The sequence below is a fragment of the Halichoerus grypus genome, chromosome 3, assembly GCF_964656455.1.
Source record: "Halichoerus grypus chromosome 3, mHalGry1.hap1.1, whole genome shotgun sequence".
Lineage (NCBI taxonomy): Eukaryota > Metazoa > Chordata > Mammalia > Carnivora > Phocidae > Halichoerus > Halichoerus grypus.
The window spans coordinates 130,251,440-130,271,562 of NC_135714.1; the positions used below are offsets into that span (position 1 = coordinate 130,251,440).

A 20,123-nucleotide genomic window follows, 5' to 3' on the forward strand; every position below is an offset into this window, starting at 1 on the left:
AATCCCCATAACATGTTACCCCATTTACAGATGAGGGGAATTGAAATTGAGAGGCAGAGGCGGATTTTCCTTGAAACTGATGATGCTAAGCTTCAGGGTCCCCCATTTAACAGATCCCTGTGAGAGCTAGGGGTGGCTGGGAGTCGTAGAGTGTTCCAGGTGGGAAAGAGAAGGCTGGCTGCAATTAGAAGCACTTCTTTTAAGTAATTCTGGCAATTGCCTAAAGAGATCTCAGAAAAGAGGGATCTGCAGTGTCAAGGCTCCAGTAATTTGTTATAATCTTTATTATTCTAAATGCTCACTTTGGGATCTAATTATGTGGGGTCTTTTCTTTATGAGGGTCCTTAAGTTTAACCCACAACTGTCTCTTACCAGAAGAAGTGCATACGGTTTTACTTTTAACCTCTAAACTTTACTGTGTCCTTGCTGGATTTATTTAAGCTAGTCAAACTCACTTTACAGAGATAGAAAGCATCCTCAAAGTGAAAGGCCCCGTGGTAGCAGGGGATTATAGTGTCTTGCTGATTGCATTTAGCAAGGCATAAGGATTCGGTAAAGTCTTAATAGACTTCATCAATATAAGTTTTAGAAGTCTTGCAAGTAACCTTCCTTTTATGGTGAGTAGTGGTTTGACGTCTCTTTCATAATCCCTGAATCTCCTAGAAAAAGGGTAAATTGGCAATATATTTTTGTGGTCTATTATATTTGAACCTTTGATTTGCAAGTGTAATTTCAACATAATTTTTCTTTTGCAGACCATAACTGCTAAAGCAAAACAAAACCCAAAGATAAATAGCTTTCATAGGTTTTTGCCATGCTAGATTTTTCAAAGCAAGGAATGAAATGTCGAAACGTCCACTCAGTGGTTCCTTGTCCTTAAAAATCCTGGGGAGAATCAGATCATCTGAAATAGAAACTCTGCTATTTTTATACCCAATTGCAAATCAGGACGTTGCCAGGCTTTCGTCTCAGCAATGAGTCTTCCTAGGAACTGGATCAAGAATTTATTTATACTTTACACTTTGGGAAAGGTACATTTTGAGTCCTTTCAGTTTTTGGTGTTCCCTTTCCCTGAAGAACCTTTGAAATTACTTTTTATATTTTTTGGTCTCCTCCACCTAGAAAGAGAAGGTGGCAGAAAGACGAAGCTGGTGAGACCCTCACTCATTGGGCACCACTAGTATTAACCGAATGGATAATGAAACACATTGGCTAGTGAATGATGCCATGTTATTTTTGTTTGTAATTCAAATCAATGACTAGGCACTCCCAATAAAAGGGAACTGGGTGCAACCACTTTGAGTCTAACTCAAAATCCATGTCCCGGGGCAGGAGAAAATGCCAACATCAAAAATTAGGCATCAACTTTTCAAATTACCATACGGTTGCTTAATGCAGGACTCCAGGAACATTGTGTGAACACACACACATCCTCTTCAGCCACTGATCTATCCTGGAAAAGACTTAGGAAATCTCTTAGCTACCAACACCTTCCCTTTATATGGCCCATTCTTTTTTTCATGGACGAAGAGGGAAAAGGCTTATGGGAAATGATGTTACGAATGAGAACATGATTATTCGGAGGTTCCAATATATTCGTGTGTGTGTGTGTGTGTGTGTGTGTGTATGTGTGTGTGTGTGTGTGTGTGTGTGTGTAATCTTCAAAACGCAGTAAGGCAGGGAACATAAAACCACTTGCGCCAGAAGCATTTATTCAAATTAATTCATCAGCAACACTAAACCCCGTTTTCTATCAGTAGACTGGCTCTACAAACAGGAGGTTCTCCTAGAGCTGCTGTAAGGCACAAGGCTGAATCCTTTACTGGCTGATGAATCTGACGGAGTACAGGTCATAATCCTAACTGATTTTTATCGGGGGCGGAGGACGGCTAATAGAAGGAAAATGAATAAAGCTGTGTCTGAGAGAAGGATTCAGGAAAAAATGTTAACATGAGCCACTCCCGCCACGCAGACCTACTGCTACCAGATTGCAGTCTGGAATGGGAGGAGTTACAGAAGCCAGGATGGAGTCTGGAGGCTCCTTCCAGGTGTCTGCTCTCCTCTACCTCTGCATCTTTGTTTGGCCAAGTGCAGTGAGTGTGTGAGGGAGAAGAGTACCAAAAGCACGGCACAGCCTGGGGCTGGGGAGGCTGCCCTTGATTGCCTGTTTCACTCCGGAGAGAGAAAAGCAGTCGTTTTTGGTGTTTGATTGTAGCTTCTGATGGATTCGGATAAATAGAAAGGAGACTTTCTAATAGATTAGCTCAAAGGCTATAGAAAAAGTGGCTTAAAAACAGTACATATAATTGAATGTCAATTACTTTTTAAAAATTAAACAAAACAGTAGGCTGGAACATGTACTTAACCATGTGGTATGCATTGGCTGTTGCCGATTCATGAAATAGCTGTGGTTACTGAAATCTCAGCAAGGGAGTTTTAAAACATCAAAATTATAAACAATTCCAATAATAATAAAAGACAGTAAGCTCCCTTTGCTCAATTCAACAAGTACTTACTGAGCACCTCTTATGGGCCTTTATGGGTTTACTTCTGTGTCCTAATTTTAGCTTTAGTTTCAGGCAGTGTTTGATCTTTAGGAACTTGTAACACCTAAATGTGGGAACTGCCTGTATTCTGGTGTGAAGATTTAAAAATTCAGTTACAGGAGGTGGTGAACTTCTTCACTGAGGAGGCCATAAAGCAGGGTTCCCTTTGCAACCTTTCTTACCACGCTGACAATTTAATTCCTATAGAACGAGGTTAGCATATTCCCTTGCAGGAACAGGTCCACTGCAAGAAAGATTATTCATTTACTCATAAAATGATATTTAATGAACACCGAAGTGTGTACAAAATCACTGAGGTGCTCCATACCAGTCTACCTCACAGGGTTTTGGTAGGACTCCAATGAGAAATCTAGGTGACTCCACTTAAAAAAACGTAAATTGCTCTATGTAGAGAAATGCTATTTTTATTATGTACCTGAATGAGTCACAAACACATTCAATTGTTCCCAAATATAGAAAGTTACAATTATCTGGGTCTCTTTTCCTAAAGTTTTAACAGTAGCTACCATTTATTGAGATTGAAGTGCCACTGGTGTGTTACATGCTTTGTAACAATTCTCTTCATCCCTCCAATAACCTTAGCAGGTGGGTATTGTCTACATACTAAAAGATGAGGAAACAGGAGGTCAAGAAATCTGATGAAATTCCCATAACTAGACAGTACTACAAAACTGGGATTTGAATTCCCACCTATTTGTCTGCAAATCCTGTGAGCTCAATTTTATTCTATAATGTACATTTTTTTAAAGATGATGTTTTTCTTTAATTATATTACAGGTAAGCCACATTTGTATTATGAAAAATCAAGCAGTTTCAAGATTACCAAATAGAATTACAACTTCTTGATCATTCAGGGCTGTCGATGAACAGTAGTAATGGCTCTGGGCTATGCCCTGGTTTATCCTAAAGCAGGCAGGGCTGCTCGTCCCTGCACTCAAGACCTAAAGTGATTTTTGCCTGTGTTTAGCCATGTGGTTTTTCTGTCTTTTCCTTTAACCTGTCACTTCTCCCTGATGGTTCTGTGCCTGTAATGTGCTGGGGAATAATAAACCAAATGGGCAATGGTAGGGATCTAAGGCAGTGGTTCTAAGTTGTGAACATGACTCGCCAGGTGAGCTAGTTTAAATGCAGATTCTTGGGCCCCACTCCCTGATGTTCAGCTTTAGTAGCTCTTGGAACTTGAGGCCCAAGAATTGCTGCTCTAGGAGTAAAGAACACACACTTTATGATTGTGAGAAATGTATTCTCTAAGCAGCATCTGTTTTTATTAAGTTTTAGATTTTCATCTATGGCCTGGTGACTAAATGTAGGGATTAAATAAAATGTTATATAGACGAGGTGAGTGGGAGACCGAACCTGCTATTTTCACTCATATTATAAAATATCAGATTTATTGACTAAAAGAGCAACAGAAGAGCCTGAAAGTACCACCAGAATGATTTACTTTTTCCAAAACTCCGCTTTTGGAAAGTCTGTCAAAATTCTAGGTCTCTTTCTTCTTGAAGAGCATGGGTGTGAATGCTGGCTTTCTGCTAGTTAGTTATCTGACTTCTGACAAATCACCTAACCAGTCTGAGCCAGTTCCACCCTCACCTTTAAAGGAGAGAACAGTAGCTCCTTTCAGGGAGGGTGGGGCTTCAGAGATAACGCACAGAACGTTCCTGGTAAGTACTCAATATGTAGTCAAATTTTAAAAATGAACTTTTTTTAAAAAAATAGGAATTCCAGTTGTAGCCATCACAAAAGTTTTGTGACTCTTTGAGGGGCCCAGCTTTCATATTTATACATCCAATGTTATATAGAGATAGGCACAGTGGAGTGTCCTCCTTTATAGTCTAAGGCAATAAACCAAATTTACATTCTAGGCACATTATTCTTACTTTAGCTGCATGAAACAGGCCTGCTGTTTGAAACTTCAGCTGTATGAAACAGGAAGTATTTATCTCTATGTCACACTACAAGGAATGCAAAGAAACCAACCAAGACTTTGATATCTTAAATATTAGAGACAAACCCTAAATATTTATAATGAAGTATTATTTACTTCAGTGGAAGAAACAGGCATACTAACATGAAAAAACACATTTTATTGCACTTAAGTTATAAGAAAATAAAATTTCTAAGTGAATCAAACCATAGACACAATCCCTTTAAAGGTTGTTTTCCTCCATCATGTCAGGTTGTTACATAACTAAAATTAACCAACTTGAATCTGATTGTTTTAAATCAGACTATAAATAAAACAAAAAAAAATAAACAGGAGGAGGAAAAAAAGATCACCTAGGATACAGTGTTAAACCACTTTCACAGTTCAGCTTGAGTTGTGGCTCTTGGAGAATGAGGCAAACCATTTGACTTTTTCATTCATTTCGTTTGTTTGCATGTGACGCCTTTACTACAAAAACTGAGTAGTTTCTGCTTTGTCAGTTTCTCAGAGCAATAAAACTGTAACAGTTGTTTTCCCAAATACTGTAAAACACTAAGACTGACCAGCAACTTTATTTTGTTTTATATATTTTTAAAATATTTTGTCAGTTTTATTATGTACGTTCATCCATTCACCACAGCCCTCAAAAAGAAAAGTTTCTCCACAGAACAGACGGCAATAGCTCTCTGTTCCAAGGAATGTGTTTTAATTTTTGCCCAGATAAAAGAAAATAAGCTTTGCACACACTCTCAATTCTTTACTTGCAGGCAAACTTCACTCTTTATTATCTGAAACTCTCCCATTCTCAGCCTCTTAGAGGCACAGATGGTTCAAGTTTCAGTGGCAAAAAGTCTTTTTTCTGTAACCAAACTAGAGCAAATTTGGAATTCAGTCTGGGACTAAAACGTCACAGCAGAAAAAAAATAAAAAAAAATAATTTGCTTTTTTCTTTCTTTCATTTAGCAGCATAAATAAGTTTGGCCACTGGGAGTACAGTACAGGGGTGGGACAACAATCCCATATTTGAAGACCTACTTCTAGCACCAGCATCAAGAATTAAATCCATCTCAGGACTCACGGAACCCAGGACAACTTGCCACCTTTGAGCAACATATGCATTGAAGAGTGTATGTGGAAGCGACAGTAAATAGATTAACAGAGGCTAATACTGTGATTGATTGACATTGGCAATGGTTGGCAAAAAAAAAAAAAAAAAAAAAGCTTTTCATGATAACTGTACAAAAACAATTCACAGTAATTTTTTTTTTTCTTTTTTAGCTTTTCCACTCCAGAAAAATGACTTTTTGTTGCAGATGCTCTCTACTGAGAAAGTCAGCCAGTCCTTGTTTGGGTGTTATTGCAGCCCCTTCCTAGGTCTCAGTGGTAAAAGGCCAGGCTAACAGAATCTGTAACGAAGCTTCATCGTTAACACTGCCCAGTGACCACTGGAGAAGAAAATAAAGAAATAATTGCACCTGGTTTGATTTAGAAAGTCTCATTTTGCAAAGCTGCCCTCAGTCAAAAGTGAAGCCTTTTATGTGATGAGACAGCAGACGCCTCTCTTGTCAGTTACGGTTTGTCATGTCTTCCTCTTTTCCTTCTTGTCTGTAGATCTTTTCACTCTGTTGCCCCAAGCCAACATCCTGCACCACTGAGAACAAGGGATTTTTTTTTTCTTTTCTTTTTTCCTTTTTTTCTTTTTTTTTTTTTTTTTGCTTTTTTCTTCTGTTGTTTTTGTTTTTTGTTTGTTTGTTTTTCAGGGGGAAGGGCAGGGAGTATATCGTCTACACATTTGGACAAATTTCTTTTCTGCTCTTCACTTCATGTCCACATCAAAGTCCAGCACCAGCAGCTTGGTTTCCTCAGTCCCATTCCGACTCCCAACTGCACACACCAGCTTTGTGTTTGAGGCTCTGATCCGCCACACGACTCCCCCACTCCCCCCACTCTCCAATGTGACTAGGTTTCGAATAAATTCACCCGTTTTCAAGTCCCATAGTTTTACAGTTCCATCATCTGAGCTGGTAATTACAAAGTTCTTGTTGAACTGTAAACAGGTCACAGCACTCTGATGCTTGTTAGGACCTAGGCAAAACCAAAGGAATTAAATTACTGGTTAGAAATCATGGGTATGGGTAAGTTACACTGTAATTGTACCCTTCTACATTAGAACATACAATAAATGAAATATTTAAAATGCTGCATATTTAGAATCTATGAGTATTTTAGGATCAGCAGGGTTGCAAGAAAATCTGGTAGTTATTTGTAACTGAAACATTAACTTTCAAGAGTTCTGTCTTCCACGAAGCTTGGTTAGCTACCAGGCACACGTTTTGTTTTCCGGCTGTGCAAATAAGAGCTTTCTTAGTGGTGATGTAAATAGCTCAGCTTCATGTATTCTGCTGATGGACGAATGGGCACGAAATCTACCACCCTTACTACTTGGAACTGACCACTCAAAGGCAAAGGCTGAAATGACCACAATTCCAAAACTCTGAGGAACAGATACAACCAATGAGTAAAAAGTTGCAGTACAGCCCACCAAATGGCCTCAATGAAAAAACACTTTTTAGGGCTATGACCAATAAAAAGAAGTTAATCATGACATAAGATGTTAACACTGTTGTGCCTCATTTAATATTAGTGGCTTTCACATGTTTTTTTCTTCATTTTACTGGGTGCTATTATTCCTTCCATCCTAGTTAAGCAGATGGTTAAAGGGTCTAAGTTGAGGCCAAATCAATTTTCTATCAGATTAGAGATGTTCTTTTTACCCCAGTAAGGTAGCTCTTTAATTTAGAATTGGACTACAAATTCAAAATAAAAAAAAAAAAACATTCAAAAAAAAAAAAAAGAGTCTGTTGCTTCTATGATATGGCCGAGATCTTTCTTCACATTGTTCTTTAAGATTAGGTCGAATTACCTGTACATGTAGGAAGTGATTAAACAATTTTATATTAAAAACACAATTTGAAACAATTTCTCAAGGGTAGCCTAGTTCTGTCAAGTCAGAGTGAAAACGCTCAGAAACTTATCCAAAATAAGCATTTTCATTTTGTATGAGGTTAATTCTTTTTGTGACATAAAAGCTCTGTATTTCTCTTTTGACTAACAATCCCATTTTTAATGAACACAACTAAAGCTGAGTAGCCAAGACTTACCTTGCAATGTTTGTAAACACTGTCCTGTTTTGATATCCCAGATTTTAACTGTAGAATCTGCATTCCCAGAGACAAGAATATTGTCTTTGAGTTCCATTCCACTTGTTAACGATTGGTGTCCTGTTAACGTGTGAATGCAATTCCCCGTCTCCACATCCCACACTCGGATTGATGTATCAAGAGATCCACTCACCACATGGATGCCATCAAACTACAACAGACACAGCTTATTAGACTAGAAGTGCAGATATTCTTGATATTATTTATTGACCTTAATCCTACAAGGGAGAAAAATAAAGCATGGGAAAGAGGTAATGCCAGGAATAAAATGAGGTAACAGGATAAAGTGCAGGTAATCAAGCAAATCTACAGTGTATATTCTCAGAAGCTTCTATCAGAATTGCTAATTTTAAAATTTTAAAAAAAGATTTATTTATTTATTTTAGAGCGGGATGGAAGGGCAGAGGGAGAGGAGGGAGAGAATCCCAAGCTGACTCCCTGCCGAGCATGGAGCCCAACGCAGGGCTCGATTCCACAACCCTGAGATCATGACCCAAGCAGAAACCAAGAGTCGGATGCTCAACCAACTGAGCCACCCAGGTACCCCCAGAATTGCTAATTTTTTATGGCCAGTGGCTTCAAACTAGATGCAGAAACAATTAAAAGAAAACAAAACACCTAAAATGAACACAGTTTCAGATCATCTGGCCAAAGATGATCAGCTAAATATCATGGATCATTCAATAAGGATTGCCATTTGAATCTTACTTCCCAACAGAAAGTTGAAACTACTGACATAGCTTGTGTGTTTATTAACACACCTAAGGCATGAAAAGACTAGAGATAACTCTCATGAGATGTTTAAAAGTAAGTTCCAGGGGCACCTGGGTGGCTCAGTTTGTTAAGTGGCTGCCTTCGGCTCATGTCATGATCAAAGCGTCCCGGGATCGAGCCCTGCATCGGGCTCCGTGCTCAGCAGGGAGGCTGCTTCTCTCTCTCCCTCTGCCTGTCTGCCTACTTGTGATCTCTCTCTCTCTGTCAAATAAATAAATAAAATCTTAAAAAATAAAATAAAATAAAATTTCCATTAAAAACTGTACGTAAAATAAAAATTTCATTTACAAGAACCAAATGCTAATTAGGAAATGCACCAATAGATAATTACATCTGGAATTACAAGAAGTGGCATTTTGATAACAAAAGCAAGCTATATAGCACCTCTTCTCCAGCTTCCCAGCTATACTAAAAGTCAATAGATATCAATTCCTAGAAGATCTAGAATAGTATTGCTACCTCTTTTCTCAATCTAATGGTTTACTTAAATGAGAATATTATATTCGTTAAGGTTCTGAACATATCACAAAACATAAAAACAACTTCAGCCAATTCCCTCTCCTCCAAATTCATAACCTTTTCTAAGTTAATATATCTTTATTATATATCAATATTTTGTGACATAGACGGTATTCCACAAATTAAGAGCCAAATATTCCAAGAATAGAGAACTGTCAGCAACTGGGACTATGTACTAATCTGCGAATCACTAATGGGCCGTAACTGGTAAATAAACTGTATAAGTAATGGAAAAATTTTCAACTTGAAAATGCTTTCAGAAAATAAAACAAGACCCATTTTCTAAATTTGCTATTAATCTAGCTATCAATTTCAAAAATATGACAACTCACTCAAGAATATCATGTTCAAATGTAAACAAAAAAAATCAGGTTAGTCAAATTTACTTCGACTACAAATCAGTAGCCCTTTGATGGTAGAGCAGTCTGATGGAGAAAGGCTCTGCTTCCACTTTGAATGGGAATGGATCACAATTACATGGTCCATCAACTTTCAGCTATCAAGGCAAAGGGGCAGTTTTTGGCCAAATTAATCCTCTGCTAAGGAGTTTATTAAAATCCAGGTTATTTTCCTATGAGACTATCTACCCATTAATTAATATAGTAAAACTTGGGGCTCCAAAGTTTCAGGTTCCAAGACAAATATTTGTATTTTAGAGGAACAACAGATCACAGAAAAACTGAAACAAATTATTTAAATCAGTTAAAAATTTATGCTTTCTTCATGCCAATTTTAAAGCATATGTAAACAACAGGATAATCTGATTTGTCTTTTTTGGATTGTATTGAATCAGCAATTTGACAGCGATTATCTGAGTAAAACAATCTCATGATTCATCAGTAAAGCACCTAAGGGATAGGAGAGATATGATCTCTTACCTGTAATGAATAGACTCTATTAGTATGCCCCTGCAACGTGTGTAGACAGGTCTCCGTCTCTGGATCCCACACCTTCACCATAAAGTCATATGCTCCACTAACAACCCTCCTGCCATCATATTGAACACAGCGGACTGCTGCTACATGACCCATCAGAACATGTAAACACTGGCCTGTCTCAATATCCCAAACCCTAAGAGTGGCATCTCGAGAACCGCTAACAACTCTGTGGGGGGGGGGGGGGAGGGGAGGGACAGAAAAAAAAAAAAGTATTAGAATTTTTAATAGCATGAGAAAACATGATATATAAAGTCAGTGGTTATTGAATTTTTTCTTTTCTTAAGCAGGAACACCTGTTTTCAAAGAAATCCTATGTAAAACCTTGAGATATAAACATACAAAAGTCAAGTTACTCTGGTTGGGATGGGAAGTTGGGAAGCCTAGAATTGTACCTGCTTGGTTCCCACATTTCCCACATTTATAAGTGGCTGTGCAGCACCCGGGGTTCTGTGGGATGGCCTGAAAACTGCTGTATTGTATTCGAAGCAGAAGCAGCAGTGGCCAGCTCCAAATATAGACAATAAGATTTTGATTTTAGAAATAAAATGCTAATGTGGGCAACATGTATAAAATGTTAATGGGAGAACTCTGGTGGTAGTATTTTAAAAAAATTTGTATTTCTTCTTTATTCTTTGTGCCATTTCCCAAAATTGTAATTATGAACATACATTCTCTTTGTGACTAGGGAAAACATTTAATAAATGTTATTCAACAAAACAAATCTGAATTTGGAATTTAAACAGTTAAAGATTGTGTGCCTTATACCATTATAATTCTGGTAAAATTAACCAGTTTTAGAATATCTTCAAACAAAGGCTGCTTATGCTTATAATTATAGTCAGTAGGCTATGGAGGTATTAAGATATGCAGATTTTGGAAGATACACATGGGGAGGCAACAGAAATCCCTTAAAAAATTGGCCCAACATTATTAAAGCTATGCTCTTCTGAAGACCGGAGTGATACAAATATCGCAAGCACCTTTGGATTACGAAGGAGAGTTGAAAACTCAGGTATCTTCATGTTAGTCTTAAGAGATAAAGATAGGCCACAGTTTCTACATTTGGAAGAGTAGAAAGGAGCATTGAGAGATTTAAGTCAGAATATAATGGAAACTGAAATACGAGGTTTCTTAATGTCAACCCCCCCAAATTTTAATAGAGCACACTGTTCAAAGTAGATTCAAATTACAAATGAAATAGTACTTTTCTTCACATATTACAAATCTAGCGTGAAATCTGCTTAATGTAATGGTTTTCACAAAAAAGACGTTGTGGATAGAATTAAAGGTAAGGACGGGAGCGGATTCATGGTAAGGACCGCCAGAGAGACCTTTTATGACAAATGAAGTTGAAATCGCATTTGTTTAACGAGGTACTGTGAAGACATGCCAATAGAAGATCGAAAGGACTTTAACAGAAGGGCTTTGAGGAGGAGATCAAAGCAACAGTAAAGGCACTGAGAAGAAAAAAAGGCAAGCCAGTCTGGTTTGGCTGAAACTATTTTGAAAACTGGATTGAGGATTTCTTCCTTGATTCGATAGACAACAGAAGGCTCTCAAAGGGCAGTGATACTATCATAATTAGAAAAGGATTCTCTGTCAGCTGTGTAACAGGTGAGAAAACCAAGTGTGAAAGCTATGTCACTAGTTCAGGTGATCGGTAACGAGAGACTCAACAAAAACCCGCAGACCTCAGTTTTTGTCTAGATATAAGGGGATATGATGGACTGCGGGTAGGGTGGGTGGGTAATTAAAAAGACTCAGAAGCGGGAAGCCTGAATAACTGAATTTGTCCCAGGAGCAGAGATAAAAATGTAAAAAAAAGAGAGAGAGAGAAAGAAAAAGATTGTTTTGGAGATGATGAGTCATCAAAGATACAGAACAATAAAGTGCCACCCAAGATTAGAGAATAGAGTTTCAAGGAGGAAGCCAACAACGCCATTAAATGAAGAAGTAAATTTAAAGACAATCTCCCAATTTTAAGCCAATACACTACTGCTTTGCTAGTATAGAAACATCTGAAGTCTACTAATTAAAGTCTAATTTAAGAGGATACTATCACTCTCTCTCTAATAAACACTGTACTATACAACTGAACTCTACACAGAAAGCCTCAAATTCACAAATAACAGAGGAAGAATTCCCAACCACTACAGGATTTTCCCTTACCTTTTTTCATGGAGATGCATACAGCGGACAGTGGAAGTATGCCCATATAAGGTATGTATACATTCTCCAGTCTCTGCATTCCACACTTTTAGAGTCCGATCTGTAGATCCACTAATGATGATATTGTCTCTCATCTGTGATGACCATACTCCACCTGTGTGTCCCACTAATGTTCTCAGACACTGGAAAAACACTTAAGATGATTACTTTTGGGTAGAAAGAAAAATGATTTACATAACATTTCAGTAGCTCATTAAAATTTGGGGTAAAGTTATTTATAAAATTTTATTGTTTGGCACATCAGAAAATAATTTTTCACATCAATATAACATGATACCATCACTATTTATTGCTTTGCTTATTCAGTAGCATTACATATTAAACACACAGATACAACTGAGGAACAAGTTTGTAGAAAGTAAAACACTTCTCATTAAAGTATGACAGCTCCAGCCTGGTCTCTGATGAAATAATGCTAAAACTGCAACTTGGTTTCTTCCATAGGAATGGATTCAATGAAAGAATGCCAACCGTGTTAGGTGTGGCTACATACCACATTTCATCTGAATCTGCCCCAAGGCAGTAGTTAGGAGCCAGGCAAGGTACTTCTAGACAAGTAAAGACAGATATTAAAACTCTGAAATAAATCCAAAACTAATATTACACTATGGAAATATGAAGCTGCTTTAAAAAATTTTAACATCCGATTCGGACTATTTAGAAGATTCTTGCCCAAGAATCAGCATGCTGTAAGACATTTTAAAAGACAGGTTTTTTTCCCTCACATTTTCCTCTGTGTTTTTTTAGCTGGTCAATTACTTAATTTATGCAAACATTCTCCAGTGGATAGATAAAGATAAAGTATTCACCACAGAACCATTAAAGTATAATACTGCATGCAGTGAAACTGATTGCTTGGACTGCTTTTTTCTTCAAACTCCTATTTAAATACTGTATCTGCTTTACTTTCATCTCACAGGGCTTGAGATAAGCCTAAATTAACATGATCTACTTAACTTCTAAACTACAGGTAAGTTATCAACAAAGCAGTTTACAAAGAAAAACAAATATCCCTCAATCATAGTTTTGAAAAAGATTAAAAAGGACAATATAACTGAGATGGTTAATAAAAGTGGGAAATATTAAGCCAAGAAAAAGGAAAAAAAAAAAGATAAAGCACATCTGTAAAAATCATACAATAGCTAAGTCACAAAGATAGACAAACTATTTACAGGAAGAAACTAATGACATCCCTTATCCTGAGAAACATTCTCTTTGTGCCAGGGGAAAAACTAAATTAGAAGCTCTGATATTTGTTACCGAATTAAGCTGTGGTCAAAAATGAACCCATGTTTTCCCTGGTTGATCCTTGCAAAGACATATACAAAAAGTGAAGTGTAGAAAGAAGTAAGCTTACTTTGCCTGTGACTGCTGACCAAACTTTTAAAGTGTTGTCATCAGAACCACTAACTATTCGGTTACCACAAAACTGCAAGCATGTGATCACATGATCATCATGTCCTTTCAGAACCTACAAGATAAATGTACAGATTAGAAATACGTTATTAAATTACGTTTTTTAGAATAATGGTGAAAAGAAAAATAAAGCCATAAATAGGAGCAGCAACCTACAGCTATTACCAAAATTACAATTTACATAAAACACAAAGTATCATCCTTCCTGAATGATGAATCAAGTATTAAACATTTTATTTTTTCCATATTCTATGATTTATATGTGAGATATCAACTATTAAAATTGAGTAATTCAAGACTTTTATGTTAAAACTTCATAAAGATGGTTCAAATACAAATGTATTTTATAATTATTTGTTCAAACCAAAAAAATATACATCTATGTTTTGCAATTTCACACACAAAAACAAAAGCACCTACAAACCAGAAAGACAAGAGTAACAATAATTATCAACTTTCTCAACTTAAAACAAGAAAGGCCTGCGGGCGCCTGGATGGCTCAGTCGGTTAAGCATCTGACTCTTGATTTCGGTTCAGGTCATGATCTCAGGGTCATGAGATCGAACCCCAGGTAGGGCTCCATGTTGGGTGTGGAGTCTGCTTGAGATTCTCTCTCTCTCTTCTCCCTCTGCCCCTCCCCCCCAACCCTGCTCGCACCCACTCATTCTCTCAAAAAAAAAAAAAAAAAGGCCTGTTATAATCTATACATATTAATATAACAGTATCTCCCCTAATTGCTTTTTTCCAGTTATATAAATACATCTAAGAATTTCAAGCATTTTGCCACTATTTATATACTTGCAGTAAGACAGAAAATCAGTATTACACTTAAATTTATAAAAATAAAACTCACAAGAAACACCCAAAACACAAACTATTTACAAGAGACGCCAAAAACACAAATGCATACTCCTCAAAAAATCATGTTCTAACTACATGGTCAGAGAGCAAGCAAATTCTTAGGTAAAACGTATATAACACAAAATTCAACAGGATATTCAGAAATTTTCATTTACCTAAGGTAGAATGACATGCAATTCAACTCATCTTTTAGCATCTTTTACCATCAGTTGTCAGACTGGAGAAATTAGCAATAGGGGACTATTGTTCATTACATTTTCAGTTATTTAAAAATATACTGTTTTCTTTCTACAGGAGATAGATGTCAAGTTATGCTCCTGGCCAAGAAGAGCACACTAGGTACCAACACTAATCTGTGGTTGCTGTTACGTTGTGCCAGAGTTCAATTACCTTAGGAGATTTGAGTTCCCCTCGCCTCCAGTTAGTATCAATTCTGTGCTGCCTGATGTATGCGCTTTTCCACGGACTGTGTATGAAACCTGGTTTTATGACTTTTCTTCTCTTGATGTGCAATGGTTCATCAATACCTAAAGTTTTAAAGACTTAGAGTGTAACTGCTGTCACCAATAATAAAAACTCCACATTTTATAATACATCTCATTTCCTCCTATGCTCAAAACCACTGAAATGCAGGATGCTGTCCAATTTCTAACACTGTTAGTATAAAACAATAATGTAAAGTTTGCATTCCTTATGGCATGTTTTCGTATTTTTTTCATTTCTTTCTCTAAATAATTCTATGAAATGTTGGGTGAGGATGTGCAGAAATTTGAGCCCTTATGCAATACTTGTGATAATATAAAATGGTATAGCAGCTATGGAAAACAGTACGGTCGTTCATCAAAAAAATTAACCGTAGAATTACCATATGATCCAGCAATTCCAATTCTAGACATACACCCAAAAGAATTAAAAGCAGAAACTTGAACAGGTATCTGTACACACATGTTCAGAGCTGTAATCATTCATAATTGCTGAAAGGTGGAAGCAACCCAAGTGTCCATCGATGGATGAATAAGCAAAATGTCATGTATGTATGTATGTATGTATGTATGTATGTATACACACACACACACACACACACACACACACAATGGAATATTTATTCAGACTTAAAAAAGAAGGGAATTCTGACACATGCCACCACATGGATAAACCTTGAAGACAGTATGCAAAGTGAAATAAGCCAGTCACAAAAAATCAAATACCATATGATTCTACTTATATGAGGCACCCAGAGAAGTCAAACTCATAGAGACAGAAAATAGAACGGTGGTTGCCAGGGGCTGCAGGAAGGAGGACTAGGGCGTCACCATTAAATAGGTATGGACTTTCAGCCGAGAAAGATGAAAAAGTTCTGGAGATGGACTGTGTAACAACATGAATGTACTTAATGCCACTGAACTGTAAACTTAAAAATGGTTACAATGATGAATTGTCTTAGGTATATGTTACCATAATTTTTTTAAAAAGTCATTAAAATAATGATTCTATGAGAGAAGGTAAGGCAGGGATGATTAATCCCACTTCATATAATACAGATTTTTGAGAAGAGAAGGTTTCACTAATTAGTCCAAGCTACAGACAGGGCAGAGGCAGGATCAGAAACTAAGTATCTTGTATCTTCACCTTTCACTCACCTGTAACCTCCTTGAAGGGGAGAATAACCTATAGAGTATCTGTCTCATGCTCTGTGATTGTTTCTAAAAATTTCTGATTATCAGAAACAAATCATATTTTTACATTTTTTTCAAAAATATTATTTTTCTATATGCCTGCTGGGAAAAAAGTCCTTTCTTTAATTAATATGGAGGATACCTTCTCTTCTACTAAGAAAGGAGTTTTGTTTTTGTTTTTGTTTTTTTTACAGTTTTCAAGAACATAAGCTCCATGATGGGAAGAAAATGGGAGTTCACTACTATATCCCCAACATGTAAGAATGTCTAGCCCACAGGAGGTGTTCAATAAATATTTGTGGAAGGAAAGAATAGAATACGGAATATTTGAGTACTGTTAATATAATTTGGGGGTTTCCTGTATTCTATTTTATTTTATTTATTTAATGAGTGAATGAGTGAGTGAGTGAGTGAGTGAGTGAGTAGTCATTTATTTAGTGTGAATTCCAGTCAGCGAGTTTCTCTCCCAAGGACAGTTGTAATTATACCTTATCTCTAATTGTAAGTATTGGAGAGGCAGGATACCTTTCTCTTCCATAAAATCACTGGTAGAAATTCATATATATCTTATTTTAAGCAAAAGTTTATATTTTGTTTGTCTTTTTTTAAACTGAGGTATAACTGACATACAATATTAGTAACAGGTGTACAGCACAGTGATTTGATACTTATATACACTGCAAAATGGTCACCACAATAAATCGTTATCCTCTGCCAACTCACAAAGTTACTACAATATTACTGACTATATTCCCCATGCTTTCATCACATCTCCATGACTTACTTATTTCATAATTGTAAGTTTGTAGTTCTTAATCCCCTTTACACCATTTTGCAACCCCCCCCCCAAGCCCCTCCCCTCTGGTAACCACCAATCTGCTCTCTGTATCTATGGGTCCATGTTTTGTTTTTTGGGTTTCCTTTAAATCATCCTCATCTTGATCTTTTCATTGTTTGTTAATTGTACTAGAGACTGGGAAGCAAATCAGATATATTTGCTATTAGTTATTAGTGCTCATTAAAGGGGTTAGCTCCAAGATTTGGCTCATTTGAATGTGTGGAATAACCTGTGGATTTTATATAAGTAGATGAATGTAAATGAAGACTCATTCTTGATTCGATAGGCTGCCGAAGTTCTCTTTTCTCAGTTATCCACTACTTTATTCTACCTGCACCTAAAACTTCTAATTTGTACTTTTTCTATTTGTTTTCAGAATCACTTTACTTTTTCAAAGTATAAAGATTTTCTCTTGTGGTTTTGAACCTTACCCTCTTCTTTGCATTTCTCTCTCCAGAGAAGGTTGTCTTCAGCCAAAATTCTCCAGTAGCGACAGGTCTGAGCCGCTTGTAGCAGGTCTTTGGGTTCCAGGAATGAAAGCACATAAAGTGCCAGCTATGGAAAGGAAAAAGCATAGAATACCCATGTTTTAAATATATGTGTGTGTGTGTGTGTGTGTATATATTTTTAACATATAATTAACTTATATATAACTATTTTCAGTAGAATGAAGTACTCCTAGGTAAACATAATTCTACATTCTAATTTTTAAAATTATGAAAGGCAATACTAATAGTCAGTCTTAAAAATATACCAGACTTAAAAAACTTACTCTATTGGTTTTTACGAACTTCACTCCACCAACTTCACCTCTTCAAGGAATACTTATTAAGCTTCTCTGCCTCTGCTCTTGCCTTTGTTCTGTGAGCCTCAACTCGAGAATTCTACCATTTATGTCTACAGGTATACTTTATTAGTTGCTTAGATTCTCTACTTATCTCTCCCCACGACCATGTAAATTCACTGAAGACAGGACTTAAATTAAGAAATGAGATTTCTAGATATTCTGTGTGTTATGATTTCAGATCACTTCTGACAGATATAATTAATAGTTCTTTATCACGTCAAAGTGTTTATTATCACAATGATGAACTTTTCAAACATTTATACCCTTTAGTGTAAATGACAATAGGGGACAATTACTAAACTGCTCCACAGACATATAAAAGTAATTAGGCTCTAATTACTTTACATTGCTTATGGGGATTTTCTTGATCAGCCAGATAGATTTTTGAACTAGCTCTTTAGTATATCACTGATTTTAAAATTTTGTTTCCAATACTTGCAAACAATTTTTTTTCAGCATGTTTACTCAATTCAGGTAAATAAGGGAAGAGGAAAGAAGAAAGGGGGGAATGGTAGCTTCTGAGTATGCTTATCCAATTAGCCTCACTAATCACATAAAAATTTAAGTTATGATATTAGAATCAAAATGAGCTAAACACAGCAATAAAGTTTAGTTTTTACAGAAATTAAATTACAAGAATTAAAACAAACGATCATTCAAAGGGCCAAAGGCCAAATGGGAAGTAAAAGCACAATTTGAATTATTTTCTGATGCTAAACAGTAATTACATGACATAAATTATGCTTACCCAAGAACTTTGTATATAGAGAGATCATCATTAATCACATATTTTTTGAGTACATTTCATATAGAAAATACTCCAGTCAGTATTCAATTTAATACTACTACTAATAACTGACAGTGAAAGGCTTTTTGTGGAATAATTATTTTGGTCTATCAGAGAAGCCCATTCAGTCTGAGTCATTTTAAATAAAAAGGCATAACTATATTCAACAATCTACGTATATGTGTATATATACATACACATATATAAGTACGCAAACATATATATATCTCAACATTGTACTTTTTTAACGGATACTCCATAAGTCACTTAACTTTGAAATTATCAATCAGTCAAAGCCTGGGTAAATTTGCTCAGTGTCAGTATAACAGTAATGGGATAACACCATATTCTTCTTCTTCTATGTGAAATTGATATTTAACATAGAAATTATCAGGGACAAAGTTATACTGGTGGAAAAGAGATGCTATTTAGTGCCCAAGATATTTAATATGGTCATATAAAAAAGTCTATTCTTTGCTTAAGTTATCCAGCTGAAGTAGAAATTAGGTAATTCACAGAAACAGTCAATGGATCTTAAAGGCTAGAAAACAAATCCAGAGCACCTCAGATTTCAAAGGTACATCCCAAATCATCAGTTATAATATCCTTCATTACTGGTGATTGTGAGATCACCTAGTCCAGTGTCTGCATGCATTAAAGAGGAAAGAAACATTTAGGTGCTAAAGAACGTTGAAGTGTTAACTCCACAGGTAACTGGCACACTTTCCTTTAAAATAGCAAAGACCCTAACTCAACCATGAACTTCAACTTATTCTATTTAAATCTAATCAGTTCTATTCAAAACATCAAAGTATTTCAGAAAATACACACAGCAAAATAAAAAATATGAATAAGAAAATCAGAACCAGTAAAAATATAAATCAGAAAAGGTTTAAACCAGGGAAAGTAGAACACAAATATACTGGCGACAGTATATTTACATGGTTTTTTAATTAAACTGCCAACCAAAAAGGGAATGGCAATTAGTTTCACAATTCTTAGTGTTTATTATGGGGGAAGTACACCAGTTCCTCAAAGGAAGCAAGGTTTTGTCATGTGGGGTTCCTTATATGGGACAGAGAGTGGGCATTGTCCTGAACTACATCTCTAGATCACCAAAGCAGGGGCTTACAGGTTTCTTGCAGACAAGTAAAATGGTCTGGCTAATGCCGCGTTGTGTTCATTTGTCTTAAAGGTAAAATCTGGATTAGTAATTCCTCCTAAGGACTTCCACTAGACAGAAGCTCTTAAATTGAAAATCTCTTTCATATAATTAACTTTTCCTTGACCAAACTTGAAATTTCAGTAACAGTTGCTATTTTTTGTTTTTCTCTTATGTAACCTATATAAGAGACCACAATATTATATCTGAGAGGTAGCTAACACTTTCCCAGAATTGCTGTATTTCCATGGACTTAACTAGTGAAAGAGGGGGGAAAAGAATAAAGAAAATGTTGGCTGATCCTATGTTAAAAATTTAGGTTTTACTCTAGGTCATCTACTATATCATTATGCTTTTCTTG

General features: G+C 36.2%; 1 protein-coding gene across 5 annotated transcripts in view; it reads right to left on the reverse strand.

Annotated features, from left to right (window-relative positions):
* Positions 1-4,634: 4,634 nt before the first annotated feature.
* FBXW7 (F-box and WD repeat domain containing 7) overlaps positions 4,635-20,123 on the reverse strand; it is a 218,356-nt gene continuing 202,867 nt past the window's right edge. For 4 of the 5 annotated variants that reach the window (XM_036091354.2, XM_036091283.2, XM_078069312.1 and 1 more), the window contains 7 exons: positions 17,398-17,521; positions 14,843-14,979; positions 13,533-13,646; positions 12,116-12,297; positions 9,887-10,112; positions 7,656-7,866; positions 4,635-6,579 (listed from right to left, as the gene is read on the reverse strand). In XM_036091354.2, coding sequence (XP_035947247.1) covers positions 6,311-6,579; positions 7,656-7,866; positions 9,887-10,112; positions 12,116-12,297; positions 13,533-13,646; positions 14,843-14,979; positions 17,398-17,521 — 1,263 coding nt within the window. In that variant the 3' untranslated portion in view covers positions 4,635-6,310. Of the gene's footprint in view, positions 6,580-7,655; positions 7,934-9,886; positions 10,113-12,115; positions 12,298-13,532; positions 13,647-14,842; positions 14,980-17,397; positions 17,522-20,123 lie in introns of those variants that run through there. The other variant, XM_036091576.2, reaches the window with a different exon arrangement.